Source organism: Mauremys reevesii, linkage group 20, assembly GCF_016161935.1.
Source record: "Mauremys reevesii isolate NIE-2019 linkage group 20, ASM1616193v1, whole genome shotgun sequence".
Taxonomy (NCBI): domain Eukaryota; kingdom Metazoa; phylum Chordata; order Testudines; family Geoemydidae; genus Mauremys; species Mauremys reevesii.
This window is the reverse complement of record NC_052642.1, coordinates 1,941,140-1,958,113: the sequence shown is the minus strand read 5'-3', so window position 1 is coordinate 1,958,113 and position 16,974 is coordinate 1,941,140. Positions and strand designations below refer to the sequence as shown.

At 52.7% G+C, this 16,974-nt stretch overlaps 1 protein-coding gene across 4 annotated transcripts in view; it reads right to left on the bottom strand.

Annotated features, from left to right (window-relative positions):
- Nucleotides 1–16,974, bottom strand: part of HIP1 (huntingtin interacting protein 1) — a 145,606-nt gene that overhangs the window by 48,578 nt on the left and 80,054 nt on the right. For all 4 annotated transcript variants that reach the window (XM_039507615.1, XM_039507613.1, XM_039507614.1 and 1 more), the window contains exons 2-4: nt 8,582–8,645; nt 5,473–5,615; nt 4,607–4,663 (exon numbers count right to left, since the gene is read on the bottom strand). In XM_039507615.1, coding sequence (XP_039363549.1) covers nt 4,607–4,663; nt 5,473–5,615; nt 8,582–8,645 — 264 coding nt within the window. The remainder of the gene's footprint in view (nt 1–4,606; nt 4,664–5,472; nt 5,616–8,581; nt 8,646–16,974) is intronic.

The window sequence follows — 16,974 nt, the reverse complement described above, 5'->3', positions numbered from 1 at the left end:
CACTAATCTTTCTACACCAATAAATAACTATCTGCAGCCCACATTCTCTGTTCCCAGGGCTCCCTGTTTCCCGAGGCACTCACTGCAGGACAAGGGCTCTTTGCTCCCAGCTCCTGAGCTCTGCTGGCTGCCCTCCGAGCAGGGCGGCTGCTGCTTCAGTACTGGACACACACAATAGCATTTCCCCCATTGTTTCCCAAGCTAGCCAGGTCGCTGCATGCAACACAACTGCTGACAGTGCCAGACCAAGCCAAAAGGATTGGTACTTACCATGCTCATCTCTGTCTGCTAGACAGATCGATCAGCATGTTGTTAAAAAGCTCAGGAAAGGGGGAAAAACCTCACAGCAACTAGGGACTGAATCTTTACAGCATGTGGCATACACCAGACCACACATCACTGATCCGGAATATCCGCCCACCCACTAGGAGAACATTACCCACAGGCTGGGATGCATCTTGGCAAGTGGGCTGTTGTCACCTTTGTATATACCCTGGACTATGGCATGATAAGGCTCAGAAGAGTTAGGTTCCGATATCTGACCTCTGCCCCAACATATCCCTGGAGACCTTGATAGCCTGTTTAAAAATCGGGGTGAACAGGCTCAGGCAGCCTCTGGGAGGGTCTCAGGGTGAGGTGTGCAGCAGATGTATTCACTCAGAGACTAACTGGCATGGCCCCCTTCTGCATGGAGCATTACTCAGCCCCTAACTGGGACCCTCAGCCAAGTTAGCTGCTGGACTGGCAGAACCCCTAGCCAGACTAGCTGGACCTGGTACCAGCGTTGCAATTGGAAGTCTCCTGCTTCTGCAGAGCTGGGGTTTAACCACCACCTCAGTACAGGGGAGGGGGGTTAAACACCCTAGATTTTAACAATTCATACTGAAATCACAACTCTGCCACTGAAGCGAGTGGGAGCTCTTCACGCGCACCTGAGACTGGCACGTGCACGCTAGGCTCTGAGAGCAGGTGGTCCCCCAGCCTGCCAGGTTACAGTTCACAGTGGGCCCCCTTTGAGCATCTGTTGCATCTGGGCTAACCCCACTGCCTGGTTCCCTAGCAGAGCGTTACGCCACCACTTCTGCCTAGAGGCACAAGGCTCACAGGTGCGGGCAGGGAACAAATGGCTGAACTAACTTACAACTCACCTGTTTCCAATGGCAGCGATTTGCACCGGGCTGGTTTAATGCTAACCAAAGCAGGCAGTGAGTGCATAACGCCTGCTGCCCAGGGAGGGGGATGGGAAAATAGTCGCAATCAAAGAAAAAGGCCAGGTGCCACATTCTGCCCCAGCTGAGAAGAGTCACTGGAGTTGCTTGGGGGTGGTGGGGAGAGGGAGGGCAAGCAGAGATGTGCTGGGAGCACATGAAATCTGCTGCCCGCTGGTTAGCGTCATACAAACACATCCCTGGGAACAGAAGGGAAAACCGCAATGAATTGAACCTGTCAAAGGACAGAGCGGAACCCAAAGCAAGATAAAAAGTTGTGTGTGTGTCTGTGCGCCTGGTCACGCAGGACTTGCCTGCACGTCTCTCTGGGTGTGCACGCTGCCAATTCATTTGCCTCTTTTCGGAATTCGTAATCCTTCCTGTTTGACTCATTTTAATGACAGCCACTCACCGTCTCCCAGCTCCGGCTCCCCATTCTGCACAGAGGGTGCTGGGGTTGGGGGGAGGGGGTGTTATAGCAGAACCACTGAGAACTATTTTTGTTTCTTACTTAGTACCGTACAGCACCCAGGAGCCTTTGTGGGGACAGGCTTAGTCTATTAGCAACAAGTGAATTCATCTCTGGCCTGTGGAAAGAGACTGATCATCTAACTGCAGCCCATTTCTCCACAGCATGGTACAGGCAAAGCTGCCAAAAGAACTGGGCTTTGCTGATGACACGGACTTCCCAGACAGAGCCTAACACCGGGCTGCCTCTGCCCCATGCGCCTGTTGCTCTCTCTGGCTGCAGCGTGTGGATCCTGCTTGTTGCTTTTCATTCTCCGGACAGTTCTGCTTCATATCCCAAGTCAACCACAGGCATTTTCATGGCGTCAGTTGGCTCAGCACCTGCTCACGTAGCTCCTTGGTCTTCCCTCTGAAATCTCGTCCGCTACATTAGCTTGGACGGTCGGTGGTGGGACGCCACAACAAGGGCATGGAACTGGCAGCAGCCCAGCGGGCTCTCCTGCCACCCTGGCTCAGGTACCGAGGAAATCTTACAATATTAAGAAACCGTACTCAGCAGTGGGGAGGGGAATCTCCTAACGCCGCCCCCTCCCAAAGGGGATCCTGCACAACCAGCTGTGTTTGCTACAGGGCTCCTGATCTGCCCACATCAGCTCTGAACCACACCCACCAGGACAACACACTCCTTGTATGTGGCTAGAGCGGGCTGCAGGGCTCATTCTGAACAGCTCCCATCTCAGCCCTTACCCCAACAGCAGGCACCACGGCTGGTGTACTGGGCCCCAGTCCTGCCATAGCGCCTATGCGGCTGACCCCTGTGCCCTTGTGGAGCCCCACTGACTTCCACAGGGCTCTGTTCATGCAGCCCCCTGTGCAAAGGGCCGTTACTGAAGGCAATAGGTCTCCCGCAGTGGCTGGTCGGGTTTTATTTGTTTTCCGCCAGGTAACAGAATGCCCCGTGGCTAGATTTGGCCTTCCCAAAGCACCTTAGGTTGTGAGTATAGACCCCAACACGGTGCCTGCTGGCGGTGCAGAAATTCGGCGGCGACGCCTCTCGATGACGCCACTTGCCGCCGACAACCGACGTCATTGAGAGGCATCGCCGCTGAAATGCCGCAGAAATTCAGCGGCATTTCGGCGGGTGCTCCACTGCCACCACGGTCCTTCGTCTGGCGCCCGCCAGACAAAAAGGGTTGGGGACCACTAGTATAGACCCCTACCCTCTCGAAACTCTGTGTTGTGTGAAATTAGCTGTTGGGACTGGAATCTTTTGTAACTGATTATTGGGGAACCCCTGCCCCCACCCCAAATGAGCAAACACCCACACTGTCCCCAGTGAGACAGGGGGTGAAGCAGAGACACTCCTGCCTTCACAATCACTCAGGAGAGACTGCACACTGCTAGCAGATACATCAGGAATACGTCAAACCAAAATAATCGCCATTCACGTATTAAGAATGAGCTGGTGCCTTTCCCAGCCTCCTCAAAAACACAGTCCACACCCTGTGCAGAGTCCAAACTCACCCCTTTTCCGACTGGACATGGAGCCCGGGAATGAGAATTGGGATTATACAATTGTATCATCTTGACCTCAGTGTACATTTTGGCTCAGTGCATCAGGAGGCAAAGTTAAGGCTGGGTGGACAGTGTGAAGGACAAAAGAGTAAAGAACTGGGCGGCCAGGTCCTTTAGCTGCTAGCATCCAGCCTGGCTAACGTCTGGGTTTTTAAGGGGCTGGGGTGTTTTTGTGAAGCCAGGGTAATATTTTGGGTGTTCGCTGGACTCCAGCGAAACTAACTTTCAACCATAACTCGCCTTTCACGTGGTTTTTGTTTATGACTTTCTTGTACTGCCCCCACCAATTTAAAATGAGCTCCCACAGCTCACCCTGAGTTTCTGTCTGACCTCTGCAGGAGAGGAGCTCTGCTCCATTTAGGATCTTTTACAGGTTTTGTGAGGCTCCTCAAAGGACTTCCCTTGGCCAGCCGTTCGCAAGCCCACGGGAGGTCTGCGTGAAGGCCCCTGGGCAGCATATCGGCGTAGTGGACAGCATATAGGGCAATGGTTCAGGGACAAAGGCATCTATCCACACCGAAAACGTTAACCCCCATGCCTTTCCCTGTCTCCCCAGGTTCCTGCACTCACCGCCTGCCATGGCCTCTCTCACCTGCCCCATTCCATGTCCCCCATCTCCACTAGGCTACCGGCGCTCCCTGCGCCCCTCCATGTGATATGGGCAAGCACAGGCTCCTGGCTACTCCAGCTGCCCTTGTGACCCAGCCACTCTCCAGCCCCCCTCTTGCAGGCCAGCCTCACCACCTTTCTGCTTGCTGTTTAGTGCCCCACCTATGGCTGGGCCTAGCAGCAGGAGCTCTGTTATAAGTATTCTTCATAGTAAACTCAGCCCAATGCAATCTCTCAGGCTGGGTCTCTCCTCTCAGCAAGGCCAACCCAGCCAGACAGATCTGGCGTGTCTAGGCCAAGCCATTCTGGAGCAACGAGGAGCCAAGATTTTAGAAAGTCAAGCAGAGCTCTGATTTCCAAGCAGCGCTGACTTTAAATCTCTGATTTCCACCCTGCTTCCTAGAGGGCACACAAGGGCACAATGATCCCGAGCCTGGTCTCTCTGGGGGGAGATACCAATCACGCTGACAACGGGGAGCTAGCTTCAGCTTGAAACTGCTTCTCCGTGATACAGGCTTCCACTGCTTGCAGCCCGGGGAGAGACACGCTCTGGGCAGCCCTAGGGCAGGGGAAGGCAGCTGTCTGCTTAGCTTCAGTCAGGCTCTGCCTATTGCTCCATGGACAAACCACCCCCAGGGCCTGCTGTTCTTCCTTTAAGAGGTGCAGGGCTTCCTAGCACCACCTCCCAGCATGAGCGCCCGTTGGCGTCCAGGAGGAAACTCCCCCATGGCAAGCCAGCCACTCACCCACATCCTGCTCATGTCGTTCAGCTCGTTCTTGTACCTCACAGAGTCTTTCAGGACCTGGAAGGGAAATTGAGAGGAGGCCACTGGAGAGCAAAGGAGGGGCACAGAAGCTGCCGGAGAGCCAGCCACGTTCACAGGCTCCTGGCCCCTGAGGGGAAGATCTAGTTTGATCTAGAGGACTCCTGGGTACTATTCCCAGCTCTGTCCCAGACTAGTTGTGTCATCACTGGCAAGTCACTGATTCTCTGTGCCTCAGTTTCCCCATCTGTACAGTGGAAAGGACCATCCCGTCTTACCCACTTCATACAGGGCTTAATTTGTTCCTGGCTGTAACTGGCTTGAGACCTTCTGATGGAAGGGGGATGGAGGCACAGTATTACTGTTGTTTAAGTCCACATGGCTGAGGGAGTGGGCTTCCTAGGCCTCGAGAGGAGAGGAGAGGAGGGGAGAGAATGGGGCAGAGCGCTGGCTGACCGGCAGGGAATGGTGAGGGCTGCAGGGTTAGTCCTGGGGTGAATACTCGTCTCCCTTCCCAGGGCTCAGCTGTTGGATGGGGGGGGGGGGGCGGTGATGCATGAACCCTTGCGACTCTTGCCATTGGTCTGCTGCAGAGCTGGGCCTGACAGCACCCAGGAGCGCGCAGGGCCCACGGCACAGCAGGACAGACAGGCTGGGGCTTTAAGAAAAACACCAAAATATTGCAAAGCCCACAATAAAAGTCACAAGAGTTGGCAACACTTGGGTGGCCTCTCAGGTCTTCCTATTCCTGGCCCAATAGGGGCTGAAAAGACTTGAGGCAATCACAGTATTCCTCTCCCATGCCGCCCCCCCATGTGGCAATATCAGCGACACGGCCGTGCACATACATTTGGGTGTCCATCACGGAGGAGCTTGTGGAACACGTGGCAGAACTTCCAACAGAGCACGGCGTTGCTGGAGAGGGGCAGTCGGTTCACGACGGACCAGAAGGTCTGAGCTCCTTTCTCGTGGTGGGTTCCCAGGATGCATGGTGAGAGGCAGGCTAAGGAAAAGTCAATCCCTTAGCTCAGAGTGCACAGGAGTGACAGGGACACCCACAAAACACAATAGCCCAGAGACAATGAGGCTTGCTGGCTGTTCCCAAGATATCCCCTCCCTCTGTTCTGGATCCCAAAGGAAGTGCGAAGGTAGAGAGCAGGTAGAGAGGTTTCTACCCACCAATGTGACAACCAGCACGTGTCAGCAAAAGGCACTAGGTACTGTGCTGGGGAAAGGAAGCAGGATCCTTTCAGGGCGCCAGCCAACAATGTGCTTCCAAACCCAAAGCAGCCAGCAGAGCTGCTGGAACCTGCAGCTGCTCTTCCTCTCTCCGGGCTGCTTTCTTTCCCAGCTGTCACTGGAACTGCCCAGAAACCCCCTGCCGTACACACATCTGCTATGTACCGTCTGCCCTCATCTGTCCTCGGCCTTCAGATCCCCAGCCCAGGCTGCCGAGCTAAAGCAGCAGCTGCTCCCCCCTGTGTGGGCCAGCCGCTAGAGGGAGAATGTGACACACACTGCCAGTGGATTACTCAACTATTTGCTAGAGCAAAAGGGGGGGTGGGGGGCACCATTCCTGGGTCAGGGAGGACAGAGGGGTAGCTGCAGATAGGACAGCCAAGCACACAGATTTGGCACTGTCAGTCCAAAAGGCAGCATGGCTGAGTGACTGAAATTTGGGTGTGCTAGATTAAAGATCTAGGGTCCACACCAGTTCTGCCTCCAGTGACCAGTTGTGCAATTTCTTAGTCAAATTGGGAGGGGCTGATCCTTGTCTGTCTCAGAAGGCAGGGGGCTGAAGCCTGGGTCAGCAATACGGGGTATGAAATGCACAGAAGTAGAAGTAGCAGTGAATGGAAGAGATGAGGCTTGAACTCATGATCCCTGGATTCCAGCCCTCTCTGCTCTCCCTTGACTACAGGCTGTTCTGCAGGGGAGGTGAAGCAGTTTCTCATTGCCCACCTCAGTGGGCAGTGGATCAGGCATCCTGATGAAGTGGAAATACAGAATGTCCCACTAAATCCGGTACAGTCGAGAGCTCTGCCTACAGGCCATGCAGGTCCTGTCACGTGAGGCCGGCGCAGACCCCTCCGTAGTGCTCTGGGGAGCAGAACACCACGCTAACTCTTGCTATAGACTGGGAATGCAGAAGGGGGATCGGCGTGGCAGGCAGCCTGCTGCATCAAGAAGCTAAGAGCCAACAGGACCGCAGTGAAGCTTTATCTCCAGGCCTGGGATCGCCGGGCACGAACTGCTTTCCCACTGAAAACAGGCCTGAGACAAAAACAAAGGGGCCCATGCCGAATGCCAGCCTGGAAACAGCCCTGCCACAGACATCCCACCGTCAGATACATCAAGGCGGCTGCTCCTGTGAGCCGCTGGAGCTTGTTTCTCTTCAAGAAGGTGGAATGAGCATAGTCCCACCAGCTGAGCTCCTCACACACCAGCCAGCCAACCTGCAGCCCAGAGCTCAAGCCTCAGCTAGGCAGCAGAGAACTTCAAACGGCTGGGGACGTTCTGGTCTTTCCCGGCGACGGGCCGTTCCCAGTCACTGCCTCAGGCCCAGGGACACACTGTGCCATGGGGGTTCAAACCAAGCAGCCCCCCTTCCAGCGCCACGCCCGCTCCCCTCCAAAGAGACCCCCCCAGGAAGATCTCCCCACGCCCACACTGGGGCTGAGCCCCCAGAGCGCCTAGGAGAATTCGGTCTGCCACTGAGTCCAGGCTGGTCTGGAGCCCTGGTCTCTCCAGCTAGGGGACATCACCCAGCTCCCTATTCCCAGCACTGGCAGGTATCGCTCATCGTGAACCCTTCCATGCTCTGACAGCAACGGCCCAGGAGCTTCAGCTACACTCTCAGAGGATCCACCAGCCCCAAAGCCTCTAGGCTAAGGTCTCGCCTGCCCCCACTTGCCTGGCCCTGGAGCTGGGCGATGCCGAACCCCACGGGTTCAGAAAGCGAAACGCTCCCCAGTTCTTCTCCCTACAAAGCGGAATGATCTGGAGGGCACCTGCTGCACGTTCCTGGCTCCTGGTCAGCCGCAGAGCTGCCAAAATACATTCTTCTTCAGCGGGATCTGAACTATTCAGACCTTTGGGCCGTTCAGGCTTAAGCACACCTGGTATTTATAACTGCGCTAAAGCTCATTAGGGTGGAGGTAACAAGCGAGGAATGACAACACCCTCCCACTTCTTGCAGCTACCTGCCTGGCTAGGCCTTTCCACACTAACATTTACCACCACTGCTACCATTGGGGCAGCTCTGGGGTTGCGGGGTGGGTAGGGTGGGGCAAGGGATGACAGTGGTGGAAGCACCAAGCATGGACACAACTGCAAACAGCAGCTGGCACAGACCTGCTCAGAGCAAGGCTACAGCACCGGGAGAGAAAGGGTAGTGCCATGCCAGAAGCATTCACAACCACCCTCCCTTGGCCACTCAGACGCTTCCCTTCAGGAATCCCACTCTTCCTCCTGCTGGGCAGAGGGGATCCCAGTGGGATTTTGGCTCTAACCCCTCCATTCAGCAGAGAGGAACCCTGTGACGTCTGCTGCAACCAGTCCATGAGGGGCTCTTGCTATGATGGCTGCTCTCTGCCCAGGGCCGGCTTTAGCAAGTGCGGGGCCCAATTTGTACTCACCTGGCGGCGCTCCGGGTCTTCAGTGGCACTCAAGGACCCACTGCTGAAATGCCGCCGAAGACCTGGAGCGAGTGAAGGGCCTGCCGCCGAAATGCCGCCGAAGACCCCCCCAGAGTGCTGCCGGGTGAGTAAAAATTAAAAAGGCACCAGCACGGGGCCCTCTTAGGCACGGGGCCCGATTCCAGGGAATTGGCCTAAAGCCGGCCCTGTCTCTGCCCACTTCCACACCTGTACCTCCACCTGGCCCCAGCTGCCTTCCAGCCAGTCTCCAGTCGACTCCCACGCTCGCTTGTCCTGCCGCCAACTCTGAAAAGGATATTTCTGGCGTGTTTCTCCTTGACAGCCACTTCCTGTGTGTTAATGGCCTTATTGATGCTGACGGTCTGAAAAACAGAAAAGGGGTATGTGAGCATTAGCTGTGAAGGGCATGGGGGGTGGTCAGGGTCACAGGCTGATTCAAATCCTCCCACGGCCACGTACACAGCTCCCTTCGCTTCCTGCACCTGTTGATGGCTGGTATCGATCCAGGCGCCTGTCTCTGGACGAGGCCGCTTTCCCATGCCAGCTGGACTCTGCCAACTCCAGAATGCATTTCTAGGAGCGGCCACGCTCAGCTGATGCCAGGATTCATTTGCTCAGCACAATAACGAGGCAATTAAGCAGTGACTACAAAGAATAATCCCCCACACCTGCCCCTCTCCGGCTGAAGCCAGAGTCAGACCCACGTCCCTGCCCTGGGACAATGGTCATGGAGCCGGCGGGCTCTGGCTCATGGCAGGGAGCTGGGAGTCACCATGCTCTTGGTGCCAAATGCAGAGGCCAGCTGCCCAGGACAGCAAGGGCCCAGTCCTACTCCAGGCTGGGCATGCAGGAAACCCAGCCCTCGGATCCCTGGCACATTTGGGAGGAGACAGGCTAGTTCTCTGGTGCTGGCAATGGAGGCTTCAAAATGCAAAAGGAGAACTGTGGGGTAATGGAGCCCAGGACAGGGATGGAGGAGAGAACCCAGCTCCTGGCCACGGGTTGTCCACTATGCACGGGGAGATGAGGCAGGGCAGGAACCACCCCATTAACCTTCCCCAAAGAGGGGCAAGGAGGGGAGCCAATGGTGATGCTGTCGCTCAGCTTCCACCCAAGCCTGCATAGGGAAGCAGATAAACCCCCAAACCACTGGGCAAAGTCCCCTCCTCCACACGTTGCTAACCTGGCACCTTGGGCGATCCCAAAACCAGGGAGACTCAAGGGAAGGAGAGGGAGCAGCAGCAGGGGCCACCTGTCTGACTGACACCCTCCTCCTGATCCGCCACACTCCCCTCAGCTCAGAGAGCCACGCCACACACGGCTGGGCTCCTCCACTTCTAAACTGGAGAGCTCCCTCCCCTGTGCTGAGGAAGAGCCTGCACACAAAGCCGAGACAGGGCAGTGCTTTGAAGTCCAACCAGGGTCCCCAGGGCAGGGGACTCAGAGAGCAGAGATCCGGCAGGTCCCACTTAGCCCCAGTGCTCTGTCTCTCGGACTGATTGCACTCCAGGGGCAGGGCTCCACTGCTCCCTGAGGAGATGAAGAGGGAACCCCTCCTGACAGAGGAATGGGTTTGGTCAGTCAATCCAAGTTCCTCTTTCCTTCACACGGTCCCATCTCTCCTGCTTTCACCCTCCCACATAGTCTGGGCAGATCCTCCTCTGAGCATTACACCCTTCCCACGCTTTCCCTCCTTGGGCCTTCCACCGGGGACTGAACTAGTCCTCAGTCCTCTGCTGCTGCCTTCGAGAGCCCAAGAGCCCAGATCCAGCTTTTGGCTTTGTTTGCTGGCTCTCTCCTCCAGTCTCCACAAATCACTGCCACTCCCCTGTCTGTGGGGGGGGGGGGGGGGGGGAGCAGCCCCCCCTGCCTGGCAGGGGCCATTATTTAGACCAGAGAGCTGCCCAAGGGCAGCAGGGGCTCTCTGAGCAGATACAGCTGCGGTCAGACATGCCTGCCACACGCCTCCCATCAGTTAGATTACGGTAATGCTTGGGAACCCCAGTCGAGGACCAGAGCCCCACTGTGCTAGAGGCTGCACAGACATGATGGCTGAGCCTTTTCCTACCCCAGAGAGCTCCCAATCTGCATGGCAGACAGGCCACAACCCCCAGGGGAATCTGGGAAGCAGGAGGCTCTGGTTGCGATCAGCCCAGTGGAGTTTGGCAGCAAAGCTGAGGTCTCAGTTTGCCTCACGCCCAACCAAGGCCCGACTGGAGTGATCGGTCGGTCGGGGGAGGTGAGCTTTACAGGAGGGATTTAAACAGGATAAGGTGGCAGCCTCCCTGCTCTAGCCCTGCCCTCCTCACAGCCCCAGCTGCCAGAAGAAACTCCCCCATCTCGGGAGAGCTCCCACCCGTACAAGGCAGTGCTTCTCCCCAGTGACCACACCAGCCTTGAGGAATGCGGCCACGGCACTGCTTGGGCCTGCCCATCCCTGCCCGCTAACGGGACTCAGCTTGTGCTGGGCAGATGCACCCGCCAGGGCACAGCACAGTCTAGTGCTGTACCAACCGGGCAGCACGGCCTGGGATTTTACATCCCTCCCCAGGTACAGACAGTGACGCAACGGGGCGGGGGCAGATTCCTTCTGGAGTCAGCTGTCCCCCGACACAGCAGCACCCCTGTCAGTTCAACAGCCCCAGCTCCGCTCTGCTCTGGGTGGTCTCCAAACACAGGCTGCCTGAAGAGCTAGTGTCTGCCCACTGTTAAGCATGGGTGAATCTGCTCGCCATGGATCAGCGTTCATGCCGTACTCCCCACCAGTACCCAGCCCAAGCCAGGAAAGCGAGTGATCCGACCAGTGGAGCAAACTCGGTGAAGAATCCTGAGGCGCGCTGCGCGTACGCCAACAGGAAGAATCTGCGCCACAGCCCAGCAGGAGCCGTGCAGGGCAGGGCAGAGAGCTCTCCCGCAGCAGCGACAGCGCTCCGGGAACTATACACAGAGGTGCTGCCATGGTACTTCGCTACAGTATGTCCTCCCTCGCTCGACCAGGCAGTGCAGTGCAAGTTCCCTCTAGCCTGGGGTGCCCACAGCATCCTGAGCCCACCCCCAGGGAAGATGAGCTTCTCAATGACATAATAGGCAAGATCAGCCTGCGAACCCTGAGAGGATCTGCTTCCAGAGAGTTAGAGGAGGGGGTTCCACACCTGCTCAGCTGCGGTAGTGAGAATTATTATAGTGAACCTGGGCATCAGGACCCCTGGGTCCTTATCCCTGCTAAGTTTTATTAATCTCTCCTCCTACGGAAGCGGTTCCATACCCCGAATCAATTTTGTTGCCCTTTTCTGAACCTTTTCCAATTCCATTAGATCTTTTTTGAGATGGGGCAACCACATCTGCACCAAGTATTCAAGATGTGGGTGCACCATGGATTTATATAGAGACCACATGATATTTTCTGTCTGATTATTTATCCCTTTCTTAATGATTCCCAACATTCTGTTCGCGTTTTTGACGGCCGCTGCACATTGAGTGGATGTTTTTGGAGAACTATCCACAATGACTCCAAGATCTCTCTCTTGGGTGGAAACAGCCAATTTAGACACCATCATTTTAGATGTATAGTTGGGATTATGTTTTCCAACGTGCATTACTTTGCAGCATTGAATTTCATCTGACATTTTGTTGCCCAGTCACCCAGTTTTGAGAGATACCTTTGTAGCTCTTCACAGTCTGCCTGGGACTTAACTATCTTGAGTAGTTTTGTATCAGCTGCAAATTTTGTATCATCTGTTTATGCCTTTTTCCAGATCATTTATGAATATGTTGAACAGGACTGGGCCCAGTACAGACCCCTGTGGGACATCACTATTCACCTCTCTCCATTCTGAAAACTGACCATTTATTCCTACCCTTTGTTTCCCATCTTTTAACCAGTTACTGATCCATGAGAGACCTTCCCTCTTATCCCATGACAGCTTCCTTTGCTTAAGAGCCTTTGGTGAGGGACCTTGTCAAAGGCTTTCTGAAAATCTAAGTACACTATATCCACTGAATCCCCCTTGTCCACATGCTTGTTGACCTCCTCAGAGAATTCTAGTAGATTGGTGAGGCATAATTTCCAGTTACAAAAACCATGTTGACTTTTTCTCAACAAATTCTGTTCATCTATGTGTCTGACAATTTTGTTCTTTACTATAGTTTCAACCAGTTTGCCCAGTGATGAAGTCAGGCTCACAGGCCTGTAATTGTCGGGATCACCTCTGGAGCCCTTTTTAAAAATTGGCATCACATTGGCTATCCTCTAGTCATTTGGTACAGCCGCGGATTTAAATGATCGGTTACAGATGACAGTTAGTAGTTCTGCAATTTCACATTTGTGTTTCTTCAGAATTCTTGGGTGAATCCCATCTGGTCCTGGTGACTTATTACTGTTTAATTTATCAATTTGTTCCAAAACCTCCTCTAATGATACCTCAATCTGGGACAGTTCCTCAGATTTGTCACCTAAAAAGACTGGCTCAGGTTTGGTGATCTCTCTAACATCCTCAGCCGTGAAGACCAATGCAAAAAATTCACTATGTTTCTCCGCAACGGCCTTATCGTCCTTGAGCGCTCCTTTAGCGTCTCAATCGTCAAGTGGCCCCCCGGTTGGTTAGCAGGCTTCCTACTTCTGATGTACTTCAAAATTTTTTTGCTATTACTATTTGAGTCTTTGGCTAGCTGTCCTTCACATTCTTTTTTGGTCTTCTTAATTATATTTTTGCACTTCATTTGCCAGAGTTTATGGTCCTTTCTATTTTCCTCACTAAGATTTAACTTCCACTTTTTAAAGGATGCCTTTTTGTCTCTCACTGCTTCTTTTACTTTGTTTTTTATCTACCGTGGCACTTTTTTTGGTTCTCTTGCGATGTTTTTTAATTTGGGTTATACTTTGAGCCTCTGTTATGGTGTCTTTAAAAATGTTCCATGCAGCCTGCAGGATTTTGGCACTGCACCTTTTCATTTCTGTTTAACAAAGTTCCTCAGTTTTGTGTAGTTTCCTTTTCTGAAATTAAAAGCTACAGTGTTGGGCTGCTGTGGTGTTTTCCCTGCCACAGGGATGTTAATTTAATTATATTATAGTCACTATTACCAAGTGGTCCAACTATATTCATGTGTTGGACCTGATCCTGTGCTCCACTTAGGACTAAATCAAGATTTGCCTCTCACCTTGTGGGTTCCAGGACTAGCTGCTCCAAGAAGCAGTCATTTAAGGTGTCAAGAAACTTTCTCTCTGCATCCCATCCTCAGGTGACACGTACCTAGTCCATATGGGGATAGTTAAAATCCCCCATTATTACTGATTTTTTTTTTTTTTTATAGCCTCTCTAATCTCCCTGAGCATTTCACAGTCACTATTACCATCCTGGCCAGGTGGTCAGTAGTATATCCCTACTGATATATTCTTATTATTCGAGCATAGAATTACTATCCATAAAGATTCCATGGTAAAGTTTGGTTCATTTAAGATTTTTACTTCATTTGATTCTACGCTTTCTTTCACATACAGTGCCACTCCCCCGCCCACCCTCCGCACAACCTGTTCTGTCCTTCCAATATATTTTGTACCCTGGTATTACTGTATCCCATTGATTATCCTCAGGCCACCAAGTTTCTTTGATGCCTATTTGATCAATATCTTCATTCAATATGAGGCACTCTGGTTCACCCATCTTATTATTTAGTCTTCTAGCCTTTGTATATAAGCACTTTAAAAACTTGTCACTTTTTAGCTGTCTAACATTTTGTGATGTAATTGAATGGGATTCTTTTTCATTTGACTGTTTCTCATCACACCCTACCCATATTTTATTATCTTCCATCCTCTCCTCCTTACTAGGACATAGATAATCTCCATTAATAGATCCTCCCCTAATGGATGGCTCCGTCCGAACCACATGCTCCTCCACATCTGTCAGCTTTCCCCCAGCCTTAGTTTAAAAATTGCTCTCTGACCTTTTTAATTTTAACTGCCATTAATCTGATTCCATTTTGGTTTAGGTGGAGCCCATCCTTCCTGTATAAGCTCCCCCTTTCCCACAAGTTTCCCCAGTTCCTAATAAATGTAAACCCCTCCTCCTTACACCATCGTCTCATCCATGCATTGAGACCCTGCAGTCTGCCTGTCCAACTGGCCCTGTGTGTGGAACTGGAAGCATTTCAGAAAATGCTACCATGGAGGTCCTGGACTTCAATCTCTTACCTAGCAGCCTAAATTTGGCCTCCATTAACCTCACAGTACATTAATGGGAGAAACAGGCTGGCTCAGCACAGTCAGGAGATAATTATTGACTCAGCCAATTAAAGTGGTGGGACTAATTCCCTCCTAATGCCTGATGTACTTACAGTCCTCCCCAAATGTTACTAACATCCTGGGTCTCAGGATGGCCCCCCTGTGGCTTCAGCACAACAGAAAAGGACTGAGGAAAGTGCACTGGGGGCTTTAGCAGTTACACAAAACGTATGTCCCAAGGCACAGCAGACAGAGACCCTTCTGCACAAGCACAGTTGGGGGGCCAAGTGCCTCCCACAGCAAACATCCCTCCGCCCCTTGCAACAGCCTAGCATTTACAGGTAGCAAAAGCTTCATTCAAAGCTGAGAAGCAGTTTCCAGTCTAACCCACACTTTACAGTTACTCAAATACTGCACAGGAATTCCTTCTAGGGTTGAAATGCCCCCCACTCCACCACCGTGCAAAGGTTCTCTCCCTCTTGCGTCTCATCTAATGCACTCATAGGAGAACATCAGGACTGTTCTCCTCAGCGAGGGAGGACAAGCAAGCCAGCCTGGGAGGAAGGGGGCTTAGGATTTTTAAGGTAGTGCAGATTTACGGATTAGTAGATTTTAGGACCAGAAGGGATCATAAGATCCTCTCGCCTGACCTCCTGTAGAACACAGGTCGCAGAATGTCACATAATTCCCCCGTGCAATACATTGTCAAAATGTTTAGGATGCCTTTAAACCTGCAGCATTTGTGGGACCTGGGCAGCCACTCAGACATCCTTCAGAGGCACCTGCCCGGCTCCAGGGATGCCTTGCCCTCTGCATGGGGTCACTGTTCCCTTCTGCCTCCCCTCATGGGCTCCATAGCCTACCCACCCAATCCTCCCTCGAGCATCTTTCAGTGTGGCTCAGTGTTAACTTGCTTAAACTACACTGAGCTCCCCCTGGAGCAGTTCAGTGGACAGGTGATGGGAGGAACTAGTCAGCATAGGAACCGCCAAACTGGATCACACCAGGGGCCCACCTAGCTCAGTACCCGGATTGTGACAGTGGCCAGCAGCACCAGATGCTTTAGAGGCAGCTGAAAAAAACCCTGCAGTGGACAATCATGGAATAACCTGGCTGTAGGGGAAACTTCCTCGGAGGCTGCTCAGTTTGCAGTCAGTCAGCTTATGCCCTGAGGAAGAAGAGCATAGGTAGCGGGGTCCAGCTGGAGTCAAGGGACAGCTTTAAAACACTGTTCTTCCCTTTCCACTCACCTAACTTGTATTTATAGAAAGCAATTAACTGCAAGAACTACAGGTAATGCAACACTAGGCGTGAGGGATTAGCTCAGGAGAGGTATCTCCTGCACTGGTACAAGGGGCACACAGGGCCCTCCCCAGACAGCTCACAGCCTGCATCTAACACTAGCAGCAGGGTCTGAACTTTACGCTTAGCAGCAGAAGACTTCATGTGTGTACACTGTCACTGCAGGAAACGGACTTCAGTGAACGCGAAATTTCAACCTGACTGTTCCAGCCTCACATTCACTGCTTTGGTATTTACTTTTCTCGCTCTCCCTTTTTTAAACACCAAGACGAATGAGGAAAATAAAACCAACTTCGCAAAGGAAGGTAGCCAGTGTTTGGGTCTGACCACTGGAGTGTGAAATCTAAGGCTGTCCAATCAGATCAGAGATGGGCCAGCAAGAGTGGATCACACTCTCTGTTTCCCCAAAGTGTGAGGTAAGAGTGTGCCCAGGGTTTTGGTTGGGTTAATTCAAATAGACAGACAAGGTCCTTTATCTAATTGGGTGATCATTAAACTTCACATTCATTCCAAGCTCTGAGCTGCAAGTGTTACTGGCTGGCTCCTGTCAACCTAAAGCGAGGTTCATAAATCCATATCTAGGCACCTAAATAAATAGTCAGATTTCCAAAGGTGAGGAGGACGTGCAGCTCCCACTGACTCCCAATGGGACAAGGACAAATGTCACCCAGGAAGAGGATGGTGCTTTAACGGTAGAGGGGAGCGTGATAAAAAGGCAAGCAGTGCAGCGGGGAGAGAAGTGCTGAAGAGGGGAGAAGGCAGAGCATAGGACCAGAGGGGCATGGGGTAGAGAGCTGCTCGGCTAACTCAAATCTGGCTGAATGGAGTTACTTCACATTCTCCCCTCCAAAATAGCTCAAACTGGGCTGAGGAGGAGCAGGAGAAATTTCAGACCAAGAGGTAATAATCACGTACCTGAAAATAGAGTTTAGAGTGAAATCTCAATCCTGACTGCAGCATCCAGACCACAGTACTGTAATCTCGCTGTTGCCAATGTGCTACTGTTGGCAGCAAGTTTTAAGGAAAATCATAGCAGGCTTTGTCATTTGAATGCCGTGCCAAAACATCCCCTTCCCCGATCTGCCACCTGATCCAATAGGAGGCACTATCAACTAGGGCTGCTTGGAGCTCGAAAATCTAGGGTACTGTACGTTTCTATCTGACCCAGT